General features: G+C 55.6%; 1 protein-coding gene across 2 annotated transcripts in view; it reads right to left on the bottom strand.

Annotated features, from left to right (window-relative positions):
* MYO7B (myosin VIIB) overlaps positions 1-18,993 on the bottom strand; it is a gene marked incomplete at its 5' end in the record, with an annotated part of 83,499 nt that overhangs the window by 25,663 nt on the left and 38,843 nt on the right. For both annotated transcript variants that reach the window (XM_080667891.1, XM_080667892.1), the window contains 9 exons: positions 549-689; positions 840-1,049; positions 1,968-2,138; positions 3,264-3,482; positions 4,654-4,738; positions 14,507-14,601; positions 16,046-16,144; positions 16,504-16,656; positions 18,450-18,587. In XM_080667891.1, coding sequence (XP_080524017.1) covers positions 549-689; positions 840-1,049; positions 1,968-2,138; positions 3,264-3,482; positions 4,654-4,738; positions 14,507-14,601; positions 16,046-16,144; positions 16,504-16,656; positions 18,450-18,587 — 1,311 coding nt within the window. The remainder of the gene's footprint in view (positions 1-548; positions 690-839; positions 1,050-1,967; positions 2,139-3,263; positions 3,483-4,653; positions 4,739-14,506; positions 14,602-16,045; positions 16,145-16,503; positions 16,657-18,449; positions 18,588-18,993) is intronic.

Here is an 18,993-nt window from a genome sequence, read left to right as displayed (position 1 = left end):
GGGTGGTTCATCTAAGATGACATCATGAAACGAGGCCCCAGGGAGGACGTCTGACCCAAATGGAACGTCAGTTCACCTTCCGTCAGAGGGCGCTGGCTGAGAGCGTGGTCGTGAGTGCACTGGCCCAGCGCTGTCCCCGTGTTCCCGGGGAGCTGGCAGCGGCTCACTTCCCTGCTCAGTTCTTCGCTAAAGTCAACACGATGACCCCTGCCTTGCAGGCCTGGCGCCCGAGACCTGGCTCAGAGAAGCAGCTGGCACCCAGCACACTGCCGTCGCTAACAACTGTTGTTAGCGCTGTTACATGCGTGTGAGTCCTGTTCGAGTGGAACCCAAGGACCAGAGCCTGGGCCCTCCCCAGCAATGACCATGTGACTGAAGAGGTCCTGAGCTGCTGAGTGCGACTCAAGACGGGCTCCGGGGCTGGAGCTGGCTCAGCGGCTGCAGGGTGAGCTGATGGGGGGCTCTGTGCCTTGCCTCCTCTGGGGCCTTGGGCTGGTGGGTGCCTGGAGGGTGTCTGCCCTTTTCTGCCACCACCCTCGCCCATGTACCTGTGCAGATCCGTGCTGTGGAGGCTGGACACTGCCCTCCCTGCCCGCGGCGTCCTGGGCCGGCCGCGTTCTGGCGAAGAGCATGGGCTCCGGGAGGTCGCCCATGAACCTCAGGATGACGCTCCACACAGCCAGGGCGGCCTGCAGGCAGGGAGACAGAGGCCTGCTGGGACCCTGCGCAGCCAGGCCCAGGACCTGCCCCTCCTGTTGCTCTGAACCACAGTGCAGACGTGGGGTCGGAGGCGGGGGGAATGGGGGGCCCTGAGCCGCTGAAACCAGAGGCTGCGGTACCGAGCAGTCGGCGTCGTCCTCGTGGTAGAGCAGCGGGTACCGCAGGGGCTTCCGCACGTGTGTGTGGCTGGCTGACTTCTGGAAGTAGGTGGCAGCAAACTTGGGGAAGCTGTACTCGGCCAGGCCGTCCCTGTCGTCCTCGGGCCCCTCCACCGCGGGGACCGCGTCCAGGTCCACCTCAGGCAGCTTCCGAGACTCCGTTTCCAGGTCCTGGGCCGCGAGGAGGAGAGCAAGCATCGCCTTCCTCTCTGAGCGGTGCTTGCAGAGGCGGCACGTCAGGGCCAAGAGCCCCGAGACCGTGTGCTGGCTGCGCACCGGTGCAGAGCCATGTGCTGCTCCCCACGGCCCCGCGTGTCTGAGACCTCCCACCCCCACCCCCGCCCCAGTGGGCCCCTGGGCTGCCATGTGAGGCACAGGCCTTGTGTGATCTCAGCCACCTGACAGCCCTCGCGCCTCGGCCTGAAGACCTGGCTCTAGACCAGCAGTCGCCAACCAGTGTGACGCGGACCACTGCTGGTGCGTGAGGTCCGAAAGGTTGGTGACTGCTGCTCCAGACACTCCCACTCCTCGCCCTCCCCCTGCCCTCAGTCCTCGGTGAGGAGGTCCCAGCCGCCCCAACTGATCAGATGGGGTATGCCTGTATTGTGTGCATGTGTGTGCATGGTGGGGGGACAGGCATGAGTGGGGGTGCCTAGGTCATGAGCAGGTGTGGTGCGGCAGCAGGACGGCCTGGGAGCTGCTGGCCTCCCGTCGCACCGCCCCTCAGACACGCTTCCTCCTCCAGCCCCTAGTCCCAGCCTCAGGGCCCAGCCACACTGCAAAGCACAGCCCCCAGTGCCCTGGGAAGGGGTCAGCCTCCGGGGAGAGCCGCCCAGCAGCATGTGCATATGAAAGGTCCTAGGAAGTAAGACCTGGCAGGTAAGAACCCTGCTTACCTGGGAACGTGAGACCTAGAGCCCTGTTCTCCCCTTTTTCTGCACGGCCACCCAGGACCACAGAGCACACTCCTGCACCCGCCCTGCCAGCTCCCCGCTGAGTCTGCTTCTCAGTGAGCCCAGAGGTCAACAGGTCTGGACTGCTGGGCCCGGCCCGGCCCGGCTGGACCTTGAAGGACAGGGCCCATCTTACCTCGAAGCGGGATGGGGCCTGGCCCTCCTGCCCCCCGATCATGGATGGGAGGAAGCCAAACACTTGCTCCACCATCTCGGTGTCGGTGACAGTGTCATAGATTGACTTGCGCTTCCTGGCGGCTGGAGCCCTGGGGCCCGGCTGCTGGTGGGTGGGGGTGGCCAGCAGCCCCTGCATGCAGGCCAGGCAGAGGTTAGCACAGGCCCTGCTGGGCAAGCGCCTTAAGAAGCCCAATCCCCTGCTCTGGCCATCATCTATCCAAACCCGTGATTTTCCTCTAAAATCCTAGACTTCAACAGCGAGTGACTAGAGATCAACCAGCCCGGGCTCTTCCTGCCCCAGCGGAGAGTCAGGTCCAGAGACAGAGAGGCTGCTGTCTGTCCTGCCCCCCATGCTCCCCAAGGCACGGCCTCAAATCCAGGGCCTCTGAACCTTGCTTCACACTGAGGCTCAGCCTGCCTGGTCCTCTATTCAGAGAGCACCCAGCCGCTGCCAGGCGGGCTGGTGTGTGCCTGCTGGGTCACCTGGTGCAGAAGCAGGCTGCGACCTACCCGAGGGTGATGCCCTTCCCTGCCCTGGGCACTGTAAGTGATTTGCTCAGTGCGCCTCGTTTCCATCGTAACCCCTCTTCCTTCTCACAGTGTCCAGCTGATGGAGGCTTGGTCTCAGGTGCCCTCTGGGGCAAATGGGATCAGGCAATACTGCCCACTCCCTGTCTCTCCTGCCCAGACACTCAAAGCTTCTCTTGGCATTTCTCGGCCCTGGGCTGTCATGCCACGGCCCCGTAACCAGGACCTGGGGCCTCCCCAGCTCACTGCGCCTTCCAGACGACCACAGCCCTGCTGGGAACGATCCCCAAGGCCAAACAGAGGGGCCCGGGGGCTCGGTCTCCAGGTTCTAGTAGAAGCCTGTCCTGCTGCCTGACCCGGGGGTGTCCTGACCCAGGGGAGTCTTGACGCAGGAGTTGTCCTGACCTGGGGCTGTCCTGACCCGGGCGGGGGCGTAGCATGAGGGCCGGCTGCAGTTATCTCTGAACAAGGAGGGGCAGGACTGTCTGGTGAGGGGCCCACACTGCTGCTCACTCCTCCTGCCTGTGCCCGCCCCCCCCCCCGCCCCCGGGCCCAGCCAGTCCCACCCACTCACTCCTCCTGCCTGTGCCCGCCCCCCCACCCCCCCCCCCCCCCCCCGGCCCAGCCAGTCCCACCCGCTCACTCCTCCTGCCTGTGCCCGCCCCCCCCCCCCCCCCCCCCCCGGGCCCAGCCAGTCCCACCTGCTCAGAAGGCAGTGCACACCTACATTGGCTGTCTGCTGCCGAAAGTTCCGCCGGGCGGCCATACCCCTGGCATGTGCCTGGATGACCACCACTGCCCTCCTCCTGGCCTGGACCTGCTGGCGCATGAGGTAGCCCCTGCAGCGCGCCTGCAGCTGGACCACTCTCTGCCTTGCGGCCTGGTACTGCCTGGTCAGCAGGTGGCTCCGGGCGATGGCCTGCAGGCGCTCAAACCCTAAGAAGATCTGAGGAGCAAGAGAGATGCATGCTCATAGGGGCTGGGCCAGAGGGCGGGCTGCCCAGGGATGGCCGTCCCACGACCCGGGAGTCGGTGGCTCTCGCAGGGCCTCCCACCGGCCTCACAGCAGCTTCCTGCTTTTGCGAGGGCGCACCTGAGCATGCACAGCGAATGGCTTAGTGCTTTACGGCACTGAGGATAGAGCCTGGCTTGCGAACAGGGGCGAAGCAGTGCTGGTGAGATGGTGTGAGTGACGGTGTCTCTGGGAGGCGGTGATGGAAAACCGTGTGGACCTCAGTGGGTGATGGAATCCCAGAGGCCTCGCCTTTCGCACCGACCACTGACTGCCACCCACGATTTCTCAGGCGCTAGCACCTGTGTGCCAGCACCATCCGCTGACCCCGCAGGCGTCTTTGAAACAAGGAAGAGGTAATAAGCTGATGAACACCCCTGTATGCTGCCAACATGCTTGGGGCCACAAGAGGCCCTGAGCCCAGAGGAGCCTCCCTGGTCTCTCCAAGCCCAACCGGAGGGCTGGGCGTGGGCCATGCTTCAGCTAAGGGGCCAACTCCAGCTCTTCTGCTAACTGGATCCGTGCTCTGGGGAAAATAGCTTAACCCTCTGCGCTTCAGGTTGGTTTATGATAAAGAGAATGATGCACACGAAGCAGTGGGCCCGCAGCCTTTGTGTCCTGGTCAGCCACCTTTACACCTTTGTGAGGTGGAACGTGGACAGGCCTGGGTTCAGTTTTGCTGATGTGACTACTGCATGTCCCAACCACAGTCACATGACAAAGGCAAGCAGTCTGGTGAGGCCCAACAAGGTCAAGGTTGCCCTGGTTCACTCGCTGAGCAGACACTCATTAGCAGTGTCTGTGCCCAAGACAAAAATTCTGAAGTGCTTGGGACAGAGAATAATCAATCCACTTGCTTATTCTGTAGCCTGGGAATTGGGAACAATAGTCATTAATTACTTCAGAGGCGGCCAGCTCCCTCCCGCTGCGGGGATGCCATGTCCACTCTGCAGGCAGCGCCGTGGCCGTGGCTGCGACCTGCGAGGGGCCTTCCTGCCTCAGCTCTCAGCTCAGATAAACAGCCTTTCCCTGGCTGTGTCATGGGCCGCCCTCCCCCCCCCTCCCCACCCCCCGCCCCTTCCGCAGGCCCACCGAGCTCTCCTACCAGCTTGAAGTCCTGTCGGGTGCGGTGGCCTCTCCATGCGGCCTGCAGGCTCACAGCGGCCTGTCGCTGCTGCAGAAACTCCTGCCTAGAAGGAGACTGCAGGTGAGAGGTGTGTACAGCTCAGACATTTTTAAGTCTGTGGGTAAACACTGTTTTTGAATGGAAGACGTCTAAGGAACTGTTGGGGAAGATAAACCCATACAATAATTCTCTTCTGTGAGCCAAGAGACAGGTCAGGACTTATGTCCACTGCCCATAACTGCCACTGTGGATGAGGGCAGGCCACCTTTTAGAATAATCCAGAACATCCCCACCCCCCCACCCCTAGATTTATGATGGGACAAAACGCGTGGCCAACGCTTTACTCCTGGCCAGACACTGCCCTCCCTGCTCACTAAGCCAGGCTTCGGCCAGCAAGCAGCCCCATTGTCATGAGCGGCTCCTCGGTGGGCCAACCAAGCAGAGGGAGCCTCCCAGGCCCAGCTCCCCCCGCTGCTCCCTGCGTGGGAGGGCGGGCCTCTGGGGGGACCCCTGGGGGAACCTGGCACACACGAGTGTACCTTTTATTTCACACTTAACTTTGTTTCCTTATCACTTCTAATAATGTTAGGGTATTTTCTTGGGTTTAGAACAGTAGATCTCAGACATTTAAAATCACCTGCAGGGAGTGGGGCGGGGGACGGTGGGGGGGACTTCCAGGTTAGGGATGGAACTAATGCATAGCAGGACTGTAGCCAGCACTGCACCTGGTACATGTGAGAGTCGTTACAAGTCAGTCCTCAGTGCTTATCACAGGAAAACATTTCTTTTTCAGATTTAGCTGAAAGGGTGGATGCTAATGACACATATCGTGGTCCTCATTTCCCGACATATAACTCACGCCGTCCTCCATGACAATCATATCTCAATAAAATTTGGGGAGGGGGGATAAGAAAATACCATCTGGAGAACCTCAATACTTACTGATGTCTGTGGCCCACCCACTCTAATTAAGTCTGAATTTTTGTTGAATATGTGCATATCTATGTAATAGTTTGGTGCATGTATATACACAGATGATTCTAATATGAGGTCAAAGTAAATAACTGAATTATCTAAAAATAACCTGTCTCCTTCTCAATATGGCAGAGAGGTTTGGTTGCCGTGAAGGGCTGGGAGGAGGTGCTGCCAGCATCTGTGAGTGAAGGCCAGGGATGCTGCTCAGCACCCTGCAACGCCCAGGACAGCCCCACAACAGAAAGCTATACACTCCAGTGTCGCCGTCCTGGAGTTGAAGAACTCCTGTTTCTGCCTTTTTTAAGGCCATAACAACAACAACACCATCAATCATCAATGGATCGTGTCCAAGAGAATGGAGTAGGCACACTTTTGCCTATTACTCCTCCTGACGACATCTAAAAGCCCTGGACAGTATATATAAAGCAAACATAAGAAGACTTTGAAAAGGGAAGAAGGTAGACCAGCTTGAGACTTCAGAGCAAAGGAAGAACACAAGAGGTAACTTTTGGGGGTTTTTCTTTCTGCCTCATATACCCCCGACTAGGAGCTGAAGAAGTCAGCAATCCAGAAATGGCCATGGCACAGAGCAGAAAAGCCCCAAGGTAAGCCTTCTTTCTCCACCAAAAGGTCCGGGAAGAAGCAGGTCAGCAGACAGAAAGCTGTCAGGTCACAGCCAGTCTACTCCAGTGAAGCACCTCAGAAACAGCTGTGGTGCCTGCACCAGAGAGTGCCCGTGGGAGCCCAGACCCCCACCCTCTCCAGGGCATGTCCAAGAAGGCTGCATAGGAACCATCCTTATGTGCCATAATGACCCACCCCCCACAGTGTCAGTGAAAACCACTGGGGGACCCTGGATCCCCACCACCATTTGTAATGGGGGTCCCTCTCCCTTCATGTGGGAGTGGTGTCAGAGAAGACCCAGTGGAGAATCAGGCTCCATCTCCCTCAGCAGTAACAAGGCTATTCCTTTCCCTCTGGGATCAGTGGAGGCCGCCCTGGGGGCAGTAACGAGGCATTTATGTCCTCTCAGCCAGAGTGGTGTCAGCGGACGCCCATGGGCAGCTAGGACTCTACCCCCAGCCAGCAGCAGTCACCGGAGGCTCTGTGGAGGACTTGGATCTCACCCTCTTAGACAGTAAACACGCCACCCGCTTCCCCTGCCAGAACGGTGTCAGAGGAAGATAGCTAAAAGTGTATAATTAAACAAGACATATAATTCTTATAACATAATATGCAAAATGTCCAAAACCCAGGGAAATATCAACTTGAATGAGAAAAGACCATCAACAGAGGCCAACACTGAGATGACAGAGGTATTAGCCATTATAAAAAATGCCCCAACAATGCTCACTTGAAACTAATGATAAAATAGAAAGTCTCAGTAAAGAAATAGGAGAAATAAAGTAGAACCAAATTGACATTTTAGAGTTGAAAATACCACAATGAGTAAAAAGAACCTCAGCACACAGTGAAAAGAAGAGAGAAAAGAATCAATGAGCTTGAAGATATAGCAGTAGAAATTATACATCCTGAAAAACAGGAAATTGACTGGAAGAGAAGGAACAGAGCATCAGGCACCAGTGGAACTGCAACAAAAGACCTAATATTTGTGTTGTTGGAGTCCCGGAAGGAAAAAAGAAAGAGGCGTTGCTGAAAAAGTGCTAGAAGAAATAATAGCTAAAAAGCTCATAAACTTAGCAAGAGATATAAACCTACAGATTCAAGAAACTGAGCCAACTCCAAACAGGATAAATGCAAATAAACCCACATCAAAGCAGACCATAGTCAGATCTAGGAAAACTGAGAATCATGGGCATACCAGAGGAGAGGAGAGGGAGCAAGGAGCAGAGAGCCTTTTACAGCTTGGCCTTTCCCTGGCATTGCCAAGCCCAGCACAAGTAGCAGCCAACTGCAGATTGCTTTGTAGCTCCTGCCGGGCGGCCCAAGCAGGGTACAGGCAGCTGTTGACCTGGAACTGCATCTCCTGGGAGGTCCCAGAGCCAGCTCACCCAGAAGACAACTTCTCCAGAGCCTCACCCAACCTCCTCCATGAGTGACACACATATTTTTCTTTTTAAAAAAATACATTTTTCTTTATTTTAGAAAGGAAGGGAGAGGGAAAGAGAGAGAGAGAGAAACATCAATGATGAGAGAGAATCATTGATCGGCTACTTCCTGCACGCCCCTTACTGGGGATCGAGCCTGCAACCTTAACCAGAACCTTTAGTCCGCAGGCTGATGCTCTATCCACTGAGGCAAACCAGCTAGGCAGGGGTGGGCAAACTTTTTGACTCGAGGGCCACAATGGGTTCTTAAACTGGACCAGAGGGCCGGAACAAAAGCATGGATGGCGTGTTTGTGTGAACTAATATAAATTCAAAGTAAAGGAGTAGAGGGGAGAGCAAGAGAACCCTCCGCTCTTTCGGCTCCGCGGGCCAGATAGAACAGCCGAACGGGCCGGATCCGGCCTGCGGGCCGTTGCCCACGGCTGAGCTAGGGCCATGAGTGACATACTTCTAAGACAGACTCATTGGCATCAGAGCCCTGCTAACGTGAGTCCTGCTCTAGACATCAGCCCCTGCACAGCAAATCCTCTGCTGTGGTTGTAGCCAGCCCTTGAAGCCAATCAGACTGGGAGTAAATACCTCCCTTAATGTGCCAACAGCATCCAAGGCTCAATTGTTACCGATGGGTGCAAATAGCCCACAAGAGGAGTGAACCTGGAGTGCCCAGTGTGAGTGACCACGGAGGTTGCACCACAGGGCCCCCTGGACACCACAAGGCCACTCTACCAAGACCAGGAGACACAGCAGCTCTACCTAATACATAGAAACAAACTCAGGGAGTCTGCCAAATTGAGGAGGCAAAGAAACATGTTCCAAATGAAAGAACAGAACAAAACTCCAGGAAAACAACTAAACAAAATGGAGACAAGCAATCTATCAGATGCAGAGTTCAAAACACTTGTTATAAGGCTGCTCAATGAGCACAGGGGAAGAGGAGAAGAACTAGTGAGAACTTCTATAAAGAGATAGGAAACATAAAAAAGAGCCAGCCAGAAAAGAAGAGTATAATAACTAAAATAAAGAATGCATAAAGGGAATCAATCATAGAATAGATAAATAAATCAGAGAATCAAATCAGTAATTTGGAAGATAAGGAAGCAGAAAACACCCTATCAGAACAGCAAAAATAAAAAAGAAGTCAGCCCAGCCAGTGTGGCTCAGTGGTTGAGCATCCACTTATGAACCAGGAGGTCATGGTTGGATTACTGGTCAGGGCACATGCCCGGGTTGCAGGCTTGATCCCTAGTGTGGGGTGTGCAGGAGTCAGCCAATCAATGATTCTCTCTCATCATTGATGTTTTTATCTCTCTCTTCCTCTCCCTTCCTCTCTGAAATAAATAAAAATATACTTAAAAAGAAAAAATAATCCAAAAAATTCAGGCTATACTAAGGAGCTTTTGGAACAACTTTAAATGTACCAACATTCACATCATGGGGTGCAGGAAGGAGAAGAGAGAGAGAGAAAGAAATTGAAAACCTATTTGAAAAAAATGATGGAAAACTTCATTAACCTTGTGAAGAAAAAAGACATACAAGTCCAGGAAGTACAGAGAGTATAAAACAAGATGAACCCAATAGGCCCATACCAAGACACATCATAATTAAAATGCCAGAAGTTAAAGACAGAAAGAATCTTAAAAGTAGCAGTTAGTTACCTACAAGGGAGCTCCCATAAGACTGTCAGCTGATTTCTCAACAGAAACTTTGTAGGCTAGAAAGAATTGCCAAAAAAATATTCTAAATGATGAAAAGAAAAGAACTACAACCAAGATTGCTTTACCTTGCAAAGCTGTCATTTAGAATTGAATGATAAAGAGCTTCCCAGACAAGAAAAAGCTAAAGGAGTTCATCACTATCAAACCAGTATTATATGAAATGTTAAAGGGTCTTCTTTTAGAAGAAGAAAAAAATTAAAACTATGAAACTAAAATGGCAATAAATACATATTTATCAACAATTACTTTAAATTTAAATGGATGTTTGAGCATCATCCTCTGCATCAAAAGGTTGCAGTTCGATTCATGGTCAGGGCACATACCTAAGTTGCAGGTTCAATGCCCATTGGGGGCATGTACAGAAGAGAACCAATTAATGTTTCTCTCTCTCTCCCTTCTTTCTAAGCATGTCTTTGGGTGAAGATTAAAAATAATAAAATAAAGACATACAGTGGCTGAAGGGATAACAAAACAAGACCTTTACATGTGCTATCTACAAGAGGCCCACTTCAGTTCAAAAGATACACCCAGACTGAAATAAAGGGATGGAAAAAGGTATTTCATGAATATTGGAACAAACAAAATAGCTGGGATAGCAATACTTATACCAGACAAAATAGACTTTAAATAACAAGAGGCAAAGAATGACCCAGCAATTCCACTTTTGGGTACTTATCCAAAGAAACCCAAAACACTAAAACAAAAACATTCATATGTCCATTGCAGCATTATTTACAACTAGAGGCCTGGTGCATGAAATTCGTGCACTCGGGGGTCGGGGGTTGGGTCCCCCAGCCTGGCCTGTGCCCTCTCGCAGTCTGGGAGCTCTCAGGGGACATCCTTACCACTGCCGTGGAGGCAGGAGAGACTCCCGCCACCACTGCTGCACTTGCCAGCGGTAAGCTCGGCTTCTGACTGAGCGGTGCTCCCACTGTGGGAGCGCACTGACCACCAGGGGGCAGCTCCTGTGTTGAGCGTCTGCCCCCTGGTAGTCAGTGCGTGTCATAGTGACTGGTTGTTCTGCTGTTCGGCTGATTTACATATTAGCCTTTTTTTATATAGGATAAGCAAGATAGGGAAGCAACCTAAGTGTCCATCAATAGATGACTGGATAAAGAAGACGTGGTGCATACATACAATGAAATATGATTCAGACATAAAAAAGAATGAAATCTTGCATCTGCAACAGCATGGATGGCCCTAGAGAGTATTGTGCTCAGTAAAATGAGTCAGAGGAAGACAAATGCCATATGATTTCACTTACATATGGAATCTAAAGAACAATATAAATGAACAAGCATAACAGAAACAGATTCATAGAAACAGAGCAGATATTGATGTTGCTAGATGGGAGGGAGGCGTGGGAAGATGGGTGGAAAGGTGAAGGGATTAGGAAGTACAGATTGGTAGTCACAGAATAGTCATGGGGATGTAAAGTACAGCATAGGGAATACAGTCAATAATCCTATATAATAAAAGGCTAATATGCAAATAGACCGAACAGTGGAACAACCAAACAACAGGTCACTATGATGGGGGTGCACACAGAACATGATGGGCGTTAGCAGCAGGCGGCAGAGCATGGAACATGGCAGGCGTCGGCCGCAGCAGGATAGTGGAGCAGGTGAGTGGGGGCGCCAGACCAAGGCAGGACGCTGGACACCATCATCGGGGCAAGCCTCTGGTGGTTACTGAAAATTCTTTGCTCTCGTGCGCCATGGTCCCGCTTGGCACTTGCACCTGCTGCCAGCACCAGAGCTGCTGCTTGCACCCACTGCTGGCACCAGGCGCCGGTCTCCATCACTCGGCACCATCAGTGGGTGCAAGCGGTGGCTGCCGGCCCCGATTGCCCCTCAGGGCTTCTCCACCTCCCCCTGTCCCAGAGGGGCGATTGGGGCAGCAGCCGCCGCTCGCACCTGCTGACAGGACTGGTCCCAATCGCTCCGCACCATCAGCGGGTGCGAGGGGGGCCAGCGCCATCAGCATGTGGGAGCGGCGGTGGCGTGGGGGTGCAGAGGATGGGCCGAGACCCACCCTTATGCCCACCACAGCCTCGCGGCCTACAGTTCCTTCCAAGGTGCACGAATTCATGCACTGGGCCCCTAGTATTCTAATAACTATGTATGGTGTCAGGTAAGGGTACTAGATTCATCGTGGTGATCACTTTGTAAGTTATATAAATGTCTAATCACTGAGTTGTAGATCTGATACTAATATAATATTCCATATCAACTGTAACTGAAAAATTAAAAAGCATTAAAGTAAAAAAATGCATCAAAAGTGAGGATGGCTACCCTGGCTTGTCTCTGACTGCTCTGGGAAGGCAGCCTGCGCATTCCTGTGTTGACCCCAAGAATAAACCTACCTGTTGAGAAGGGCTCCTGGTGGCTAACTGGGCTCAAACTTATCAGCTGAGCCCAGCAGTCATTGCTAAACAGAGGCTCTCCTGTTAGCCCTGCTCAGGGAGAAGTTTGCACTGCCTCCTTGCATTGTGCTCCTGCTGGCTGAGCCAGCCCTTAGGAAGTACCTTAGTTCATCCTATCTAATAAAAGAGTAATATGCAAATTAGCCACCACTCTGCTACACCCACAAGCCACGCCCACCAGCCAATCAGGAGCGAATATGCAAATAAGCCCAACCAAGATGGCTATCGCCACAGAGAGCAGGAGGGAGGCTTGGGTTTCCCTGGCAATGGAGGAAGCCAAGCTTTCCGCCTGTCCTTGCCGGCCTAGGCCTCCACTCAAGGCTACAAAGTTTCAATGAGAGAAGATACATAAACCCAAACAGAAATGGCAGCAGCCACGGAGCTGGAAACAGCAGGAGGCTAGGGTTGTCCCCAGTGATGGGAGGAAGCCAAGCTTTCTGCACACCCTGGCCCACCCAGGCCTCCGCTTAAGGCTACAAAGTTTCAATTATAGAAGATACATAAATTCCAACAGAAATGGATGCTGTCACGGAGCAAACAGAAGGCTTGGCTCCACTCCAGGCTACAAAGTTTCATTGTAGAAGACAAATAAACCCCAGATACCAGGGCCTCCACTTGGGTCGCCAGGGGGTGTGGCCGGCCTGCAAACCACCACAGGCCCCTCGCCCAGGCCGCCCCACACCCCAACGGAACCCCCACCCTGATCTGGGACACCCTTCAGGGCAAACCAGCTGGCCCCCACCTGTGCACCAGGCCTCTATCCTATCTAATAAAAGAGTAATATGCAGACTGACCATCACTCCAACACACAAGATGGCTGCCCCCATGTGGTCAAAGATCCTGCCCCCATGTGGACACAAGATGGCCACCACAAGATGGCCAGCAAGGGAGGGCAGTTGGGAGGGACCAGGCCTGCAAGGGAGGGCAGTTGGGGGCGATCAAGCCTGCAGGTGAGGGCAGTTAGGGGTGACCAGGCCGGCAAAAGAGGGAAGTTGGGGGTAACCAGGCCTTCAGGGAAAGGCAGTTGGGAGGGACCCAGGCCTGCAGGGGGGAGCAGTTGGGGGGGACCAGGCCTGCAGGGGAGGGCAGTTGGGGGGGACCCAGGCCTGCAGGGGAGAGCAGTTGGGGGGGACCAGGCCTGCAGGGGAGGGCAGTTAGGGGAAAACAGGCTGGCAGTGGAGCAGTTAGGCATCAATCAGGCTGGCAGGGGAGTGGTTAGGGGGTGATCAGGCTGGCAGGCAGAAGCGGTTAGCGGCAATCAGGAAGGCAGGCAGGCGAGCAGTTGGGAGCCAGCAGTCCTGGATTATGAGAGGGATGTTCGACTGCCCATTTAGGCCCAATCCCACCAGGATCGGGCTTAAATGGGCAGTCGGACATCCCTTGAGGGGTCCCAGATTGGAGTGGGTGCAGGCTGGGCTGAGGGACACCCTGCCCCATGCACGAATTTCATGCACCGGGCCTCTAGTGTGATTATATTTCAACCAGCAGGAGACTCTCCTGGCCCAATCAGAGCTGCACAGCTATTTCCTCATTAGCATCTTCACTAACCAATTAGAGTGGCTACATTCTGACCTGGACAGTGCTTTTTGCACAAATCAAACTGTGAGGTTTGGAGTCCTCATTTGCATGAGGATGGACCAATCAGGGATCAGGGGTGGGACTTCTCTATAAGTCAGCTCTCCTGGGGTTGGGAGAGTGCACTTTCTTTACACCAAGACTGCAAACTGCATTTTCACTGGAACAGAGAGCAGAGCAGAGCTGTCTAGCCAGGTGTGTGTGTGTGTGTGTGTGTGTGTGTGTGTGTGTGTGTGTGTGTACACTGTGGAGCTGTGCTGGTCTGCAGCTGTGTTGTGTCACAACTGCGCTGTTGCACTGAATAAAGTGTCCTTTCACACACTTAACATTGGGAATGCCTGTTGGTGTTGAATTGGTACCAATGATCATTGGTTGACAACTGCTTGACCTGCTGCTGGCTGCTGACGAGATCAGTTACAAGGTCTGGCCTCTGAGCCACATGTCCTGCCTCAGGAGCTTCCTCAAAGGCGTCCCCAGTCTCTGTTCTCATGGGTCAGCTGTTCTCCCGTTTTCACATCATGTCTGGGTTTCCAGTTCTTTCTATGGTTGGTGATAAACAGACAGGCTAGTACAGAGACCAGATCTGTGGGCCTGGAGAGCCTCCTGGACCTGGTGAGGGGGAGGAAGGCGGTAATATTGCTGCTTTGCTGAACCTGAACTGAAATTCAGGTGTTACCTTTTGACTGACCAGGAACTGAGGCAGAGAGGTTTTTTTCTATCTCCAAAACCAACCACATCATAAACCCAAACTCACAAATTCTCTAAGACAACTGAAGGAGAACATCAAAATATGGTTGAGACCAGAGCTGACACTTCATTTGACTCTTGCTTATGTAGTAGATTCCCCTCCACCCCACCCCACCAAACATGGCCCACAAACAAGCATTCAGATAATGCCTTAGACTTCTCTGGTCACTACACGCTGGTGTCCCTGTCAGAGGTCCTGAGAGGTCTGGTGCCTCAGGTACCCCCGGGAGCAGGGGGCAGGAACATGTGTCCCTGGTTTGGGGGCTGCAGGTTTTCCCAGGGCACATGATGGGCGGTGTTTGCGGGGTGGGGAGCAGGGCTGGCACCTGTGTTTGTAGCCCCGCAGGACTCTCTGGATGCTGACCGCGGCTTTCTCCAGGGCCTGGCTCCTCTGCACCTCCAGCAGAGCATCCTGATGCTCCTGGAATGGGACAGACACGCATGCAGCTGCCCCCCTTCACCCCTCACCTCCCCTGGGCCAGGGCCCCAGGGGTCAGGTTCACAGGCTTGTCGCTGTGCTCCTGGGAGGCCACGCAGGGGAAGGGGCCTCCACGTGGACTTAATGTGGCTCAGAGATGGAAGCTGCCATATGGCCCCAGCCCCAAGCCAAGGCCTTCCCTCTCCACCTTTCCTCGCTTGTTAACTCAATCTGGCCGATTTCATTTCTGCTCTGGAGAGCCCAGGAGGGGGCAAACACTTCCCGGAAGTTGGTTTATTTCCCCAAATTCATGTGAACTGTGCAGTCAACTGCATTATGGGCTCCTGCCAGTTTCAATCGGAAAATGGTCCCTTTGGCCTTGGAGTAGGACTCAGTGTGAGAGTTAGCCCTGGATGGTGACTCTCCCTCTCCTGAGGCCCCTGACTCTGTGCCGGGCTGCCACCCTGACCCCGTGGCAGGGACTGTGTTTGTAGAACAGAGAGCAGCCGGCCTTTGGCAGTGGGCGAGGCCAGGGCTCAGGGGCTTTGTCAGCTTCGGGTCAAGCAGCACAGAGTCTCTCGTGTGCCTGGGTGGGCACTGGGGACACAGATGGGCCAGACCTCGGCTATGGCTTCAAGGAGCAGCCAGAGAGGAAGAAAAGTGGAGGGGAGTGCCCCTCCTGCGCCCCAGCCATCCGCCTGCAGTTACCCTCTAACTCCTGCATTGCCCCTGGGCAGGTGCCTGCCCTCCATGGGAGTCTGAAGCCACTGCTTCCTTCTTCAGGGCTGCGCCCCAAGCCGAGCACAGACCTGACTAATGAACGGGCTGCTGGAGGGCGGGGCCAGGAGGCCCCCTGGGGTCGATGAGGAGGGCTCTAAGGGGTGAGGAAGGATGGCAGGTATGGGAGGGTGCTTGGATGGCTACAGCCGGCCTCCTGACCTCTGCTTTCTCCTGCTCCCTGATTTGCCTGCCCATCTGAGGCAGGAGTTTCCCCCCAGGGGTTCTCTGACCCACTGCAACCCGGAGGCCTGAAGGCAGCAGGACTGAGGCTGCCTCTGTGATGCTGGGCCTCCCGGTGAGGGGGCTGGTGTCTGCTTCACACATCTGCCCAAGAGCAAGCTCTGATGGGCCAGCCCCTGTGGAGGCAGAGCTTCCCGGCCAGACACAGCCTGGGGTGGGCTGGGACTCAGCATGGCGAGGCCTGTCGTGGGCCAGGGCCTGCCCTGGGTGCTCCTGCTCTGCTTCCTTCTCCTCGGGCCTGGCCAGCGGTGCCCTCTGGAAGCCTCCTGAGCTCCTTCAGGCCGAGCTGGGCTCCCCGACCTCCCTTCCCCCAGCCCTTCTTTCTACAGCCTTGGGTGCCTGGAGGGGCCCCGCGCAGTGCTGGGGAGCCGCGGAGCCGCCTGGTGGCCACGTGCTCCGAGGCCAAGGCTGCGCGGCAGGGTCTCACCTTCAGGAAAATTTTGGTCTTTCCTACTTTCCAGTCTCTGTCTGTCCCCAGCCACGTGTCAGCGATGCACAGCGTCATCTGTCGACACTTGTCCCGAAGCTGCCAAGGAGAAACAGGGGTGGCTGGGTGGGGTGGGCAGGGCCCCCACTCAGGGCTGCTGGGCCAGGCCGGCACCTGCCATCAGGCGCCCCGAGCATCAGGCGTGCAGGCCTGGGCTCCTGAGGAGGGACAGCAAGGGTTTCCAGCTCCCCAGCCCACGTGGCCCCCCATATGCCCCCCACGGGAGAGCTGACTTTAGGCTACAGACACTCCTACAGGGAAGTCAGCCCCACGCCTTCCAGCCTGGGCGGGGAGGGTGAGTCGGGCCGCCCCCTCATGTCCAGGGCTCCAGGGGGCGGGGAGTGGGAGGCTAGGGAGGGGCCTGGGGAGCCCACAGGCGGCGGGCCCCCAGCACACACCTGCCGGCGGGCAGCGCTGGGCAGCAGGACCCCGAAGCGCCCCGCAAACTGCGCGAAGGTGTATCGGAGGGGGAGGCCCGCCTGGCGGACGCGCACGGTCTCCAGAGCGCCCGAGTAGCGCAGCTGCCGCAGGCACAGCTCACGGTCGAAGAGCTGCGGGCAGAGGCCAGAGGACAGCTGAGGGGCAGCCTCTCCTCCCCGCCCCCCAAGGCGGCCTCCCCCCCCCCAAGGCGGCCACCCCCCCTCCCCGCCCCGCAAGGCGGACCCCCCCCCCCCCCCCCGAAGGCGGCCGGCTGGCTGGTGCTTCGTTAGAACTCCCTTTGGAGAGAATATTTGGTCCAGATTAGGAAAAGTCCCTGCAGGTCTCCACGGAGATCAAAGTTGGTAATAGAAGCGGTGCCGAAGCCTTGGGATGAGCTGTTTGCATTCACCCCATTTAAGCGCCCTCAACAGAGAGCCCCAGGAATGCGGCCTCCGCTGCCTGCTGCGCCCCAGTCTAGTTCCTACTCAGAGCCGCTGGCTCTCCCTGCGGGGGTGGCCATGGCATGGGGGTGAGGGGCTCCGCTCACCCCCTGCCCACACACACACACAACCTTCCAGCCCCCAGGAGTCTCTAGGTGCTGGGGGCACCCCCTCCAATCTGGGGAGCCCACCAGCAGGCAGTTACCTACCTGGAAACTGAGGTTCCCAGAGGCAACTGCTTGTGGGTCAGGGCCACAAGGAAGGTCCTCTGGGGCAAGTTAACCCCCCCCCCCCCCCCCCCCCGCCCCATCTCACGTTTCTCATGTAATCTTTACAACAGCCCTATGGGGGGCCCTTAAGCTCCAGTTTCAAGGTGAGGCGCCTGAGGCGCAGGGCCACACTCCTCAGTCCTGAGCTAGGCTTCAAACCTGAGCCTGCCTGACCCCTCAGCCCAGGGTCCTCCTACACCCACACAGCACCAGCCTCCAGCCAGGTGGGTCCTGCTACTGAGGCCAGGGGTGTGGGCAGAGGACTCTGTCCTGGCCCTGGAGCACTGTTGATCTGGAAGATACATTCTGGATAGCCCGGAGAGCCTCAATTTCATATAATTTTCTTCTTTTCAAAAAGTCACTTTATATAATGCTAGAGGCCTGGTGCACTTTCGTGGGGGTGGGGTCCCTCAGCTTGGCCTGTGCCCTCTCATAGTCCAGAAGTCCTCAGGGGAGCGGGCCTAAGCCATCAGTCCAACATCCTTAGCGCTGCCACAGAGGCTGGAGAGGCTCCCGCCGCCACCGCTGCGCTCGCCAGCCATGAGCCTGGCTTCTGGCTGAGCAGCGCTCCCCCTGTGGGAGTGCACTGACCTCCAGGGGGCAGCTCCTGCATTGAGCGTCTGCTCCCTGGTGGTCAGTGCGTGTCATAGTGACCAGCTGTTCTGACGTTCGGTCAATTTGCACAGTAGCCTTTTATTATATAGGATAATATTTTCCCCCTTATAAGATTTTTCTCCTTTCAGGTGGCCTCTCCTAGTTCGGGGAGTCCTGTATCTGCAGCCTCCAGGTGGGATTCCCAATCCCATGGTTAAGGGCCCCTGGGCAGGCAGCAGGCTCCCGCCCCGCCTCACGCAGAAGCGAGAAGTGCACTCTCAAGGGCCACCAGGGTGGTCGCAGCCTCTGAAACCCCAGCCCAGGGATGCAGTGCGTCCTCCCGCCCTGCAGGCAGGCAGGTGCCATTCTAACTTACCAGAAGAGAAGTGCCTGGAGAGGGAAGCCCCTGGCCAAGTGCGCAGCAGGCAGGCGGCAGGGCTGACTCGCAGTCCAACCCTGCCGCGCTGGCACTAACTGAGCATGGCTGGACTGGCCACCTCACCCCAGTGTCCTGTCTATAAAGTGGGGGCGGGTAACAGCCTTGGGGGAGGGAGTGACAGGACCCTAGGGGCCATCTGACTCAGAGTCGCTGCCCTCCCCTGGCCCAGCCTCCCTCGTTACCAGCGGCTTCTTGTGCTCATTGGGTTTGATGCAGCGGATGAAGGAGGGCTGGCAGCCAGTCAGGATTTTCATCAGCTGGTCCAGCGACTGCTTGAACTGGCCTGCCAAGGTGGCAGGCTGCCTGCTGGAGTCTGCAGACTGTGGGCAGAAGCACAGGGTCTGAGTCGGGCTGGGGAGCACCGCCTGGGGCACCGCTGACCCACAGTACAGTCTGGGCTTGGCTGAGGTCCCTCAGGGGGATGGGCTGTATCCATCCATCCATCACAGGTTCCCAAGGGCCTACTAGGTGCAGGCCCCCCACTGGATAATGAGGACCCAGAGGGGAGTAAGATGGGGCACCTGCCTCCTGTCTAGGGTTGGGGTCTCCCAAGTGCGATGCACAAGATGATGAGCCAGGGTGAGAAGAGGATGTTAGAGCTGGGAATGCTCACTTTTTTGCCTCCCCCTTCTACATTTTCCAGTTTTGACCAGGTTTTATATATTTAAAAATGTTTTATACTATGCATTGTATGCATTATAGTAAATGTGTATTGTTCTAAAATAA

Source organism: Plecotus auritus, assembly GCF_963455305.1.
Source record: "Plecotus auritus genome assembly, chromosome: 5".
In the NCBI taxonomy this organism is placed as follows: Eukaryota; Metazoa; Chordata; class Mammalia; order Chiroptera; family Vespertilionidae; genus Plecotus; species Plecotus auritus.
Note: the sequence above shows the minus strand (reverse complement) of the source record. Positions and strands in the feature narration are given on the sequence as shown.